This window comes from Gavialis gangeticus, unplaced genomic scaffold (assembly GCF_001723915.1).
Source record: "Gavialis gangeticus isolate Ggan-Ray unplaced genomic scaffold, GavGan_comp1, whole genome shotgun sequence".
Classification (NCBI taxonomy): Eukaryota; Metazoa; Chordata; order Crocodylia; family Gavialidae; genus Gavialis; species Gavialis gangeticus.
Genome location: NW_017729030.1, coordinates 68,133,813 through 68,136,268, shown reverse-complemented (window position 1 = coordinate 68,136,268; position 2,456 = coordinate 68,133,813). Strand labels below are relative to the sequence as shown.

Genomic DNA, 2,456 nt, shown 5'->3' with positions numbered 1-2,456 from the left:
GTTATTTCAGGAATGTTTCATATACAACAGGGTATGTGGGTGTATGTGTGTGGTTGGGGTGGGTAGGATGGGGGTGTGGCAATAGTTTGGAGTGTGGTTGGCTATGTGAGGGGTAGAGGGGTGTGAGTACGGTGGTGTTGGGGTGTGGTGTGTGTGGGAGAGTGTTGGGTGTGTGTATGAGTATGGTGGGGGGTGGAGTGTATGGGGTCAGTCTGGATGTGTATGTGGGATGCGTGCTTGGGGTATGGGTGGGTTGGGTGGGGGGGATGGGGGCTTCTTCCCCAGCCCAGTCTTTGTGGCATGGCTGAGCCTAGCCCCTCCACTCATCAGGTGTGGGGGAGATCAGCACTGCCTGCCTTGCTCACAGCATGCTGCAGAGGGGCAGGGAAGCAACTGCTGTTGCTGGTGGACAGCAAGGGAAACCCCGGGGGAAGGAGCTGAGTCTGGCACCACCAACCGTCTTGGCCTCTGTCCCATGCCTTCCCGGAAGGGCTGCAACCAAGTCACACTGACTCTTGCTGTTGCTCCCACCCCACCTGCCCAGCACATCAGCAACAGCCCTGCCTGGAAGCTGTGCCCGCTGGCCAGGGCTGGGGCCCACCAGCAGGGGAGTCTGGGAGCACAGCACATGCTGCCCCAGGCAGGAGTGGATGGGACTCAGCCCCATGTAGGGCACAGCAGGGGCAGCTGCTGGCTGGCCCAGATGCAGTTAATTGGGGGAGGGGGGTGCCCATCTGCTGGCCAGATCCAATCAGCTGACGGGCCAGATTTGGCCCACAGGTTATATTTTGCCCACCCCTGGGTTATGGACCTGTTGTAGCAATGCTTGTTTATTTCCAGTTTATAACAGTTATAAATAAGACTAACCTGTAGTTATTTGATCCATGCTTTCTCAAATTTGGGAGTATATATATGCACTTGACTCTCTATTAATATTGGCAGATAACTTGCTTTTTCACTGAAGAAGAAACAACTTTTAATTTTACAGAGAGGTAGTTTTAAAGGAAGGGTCTGCTTAAACTATGCTCTGTTTACATACAGGGTAAACCTACTGAGGCTTCATTAGAAGCCAGAATCCATGAGTATGGAGAACTGGATGCCAAAGATTATATTCCAGGAGCAGAAATATTAGAGGGTGAGAAAGAAGAGGAAGGAGGAAGGGAAGAAGAAGGTTGGTTGGTTGTGTGTATTTCTGTGCTCTACCGCATTGCCACTAAAATTCAAATACTATATAAAAAATCTTGTAACCTCTTTCTTAAAATTGTCATGGTGAAGTCTTGAATAACCCAGGCCTTACCTGTATCTGTTCAGTGAAGCAGCAGTGTTAATGCCCTCTTTCTGGTTGACATTAGCTCTGTGCTGCTTTGACTGTAAGAAATAAGAGGGTCACCTTCAAGGCTTCTCCTTAAAGATTCATCTTTAAAGCAAAATATATCATATGTCTTCAAAACTGCATGCTCTCCCCAAGGGAAACATCTGTTTGGTTGTTAACTTTGAATAAGCAGGGGTATTGTAAATTGGGGTTAATGCGTCTGGGAAAAGCTGGGTACATTGAAAGTATGTGTGGCTTCTGCCAGTTTCTGTATGCAACAGGGGAAGGAAACAAGCATTACTATCAAAGCATATTGGAAAAGCAAAATGTCAATACCCAGGTAAAAATTAGTTTGTGTCCTATTTCTTTACTTTTCTGCAATACTTTGTATGTCTATCAGTCTCTTCAATTACAATTAAGTAAAATACCACTCAGATTGTTGAAAATATGTGATTCTTTCATGTAATGTGTGTTGCTTTGATATTCAAGTAAACTAATTGGAGGTTGGACACAGTAAAGGAAATAGATAGATACATATGTATAAGGTGCCCTGCACAGTAGAATAATTACTTGACTTGATAGTTTCAGATTACTACAAGCCATTACCACTGCTCTGTGTGCTTGTGTGTGCGCACGCACATGCATGCGTGCACAAATGCAGAAATCTTACTGCTACGGAGATGCAAACAATTTTGAGCAGGGCAGGGATTTTGTAGGGTATCTAAAACATTATGGATATTGCTTAAAAATATACAGCTTTAAATAGTAATCAGATTTCTATAGTAAGTTGGCAAACAATGCTTGCCTGATATTTGAATAATTTCACAAACGATTCAAATGGAAATCAAACGGAAGTAATTTAAAACTGCTTCTTTGGCAACAGTGCATATTTGCAAGAAGAGATGTCATGGATGGAAGCAAGAGTTTGTGTTCCAGTCCTAACTTTTTCAGTTATCTAGAGGTTACATTATTGAATATAATTTTAGTTAGTGGTTCTGTGCCTTTTTCCTTCTGCAGATGGATGGGAAAGTGCCAGCACAAGTGAGGAAGATGATGAAGATGAAGAATGGATTGATGTGCACCATTCCTCAGATGAAGAGCAGCAAGTAGTGAGTTGGGTTTTTTTTCTTTTTAATCACTTCAA

The 2,456-nt window shown here is 44.3% G+C and overlaps 1 protein-coding gene across 1 annotated transcript in view; it reads left to right on the top strand.

Annotated features, from left to right (window-relative positions):
* SDAD1 (SDA1 domain containing 1) overlaps window positions 1-2,456 on the top strand; it is a 54,387-nt gene that overhangs the window by 37,012 nt on the left and 14,919 nt on the right. The window contains exon 13 of the mRNA XM_019522325.1: window positions 1,042-1,169. Within this exon, the coding sequence (XP_019377870.1) occupies window positions 1,042-1,169 (128 nt within the window). The remainder of the gene's footprint in view (window positions 1-1,041; window positions 1,170-2,456) is intronic.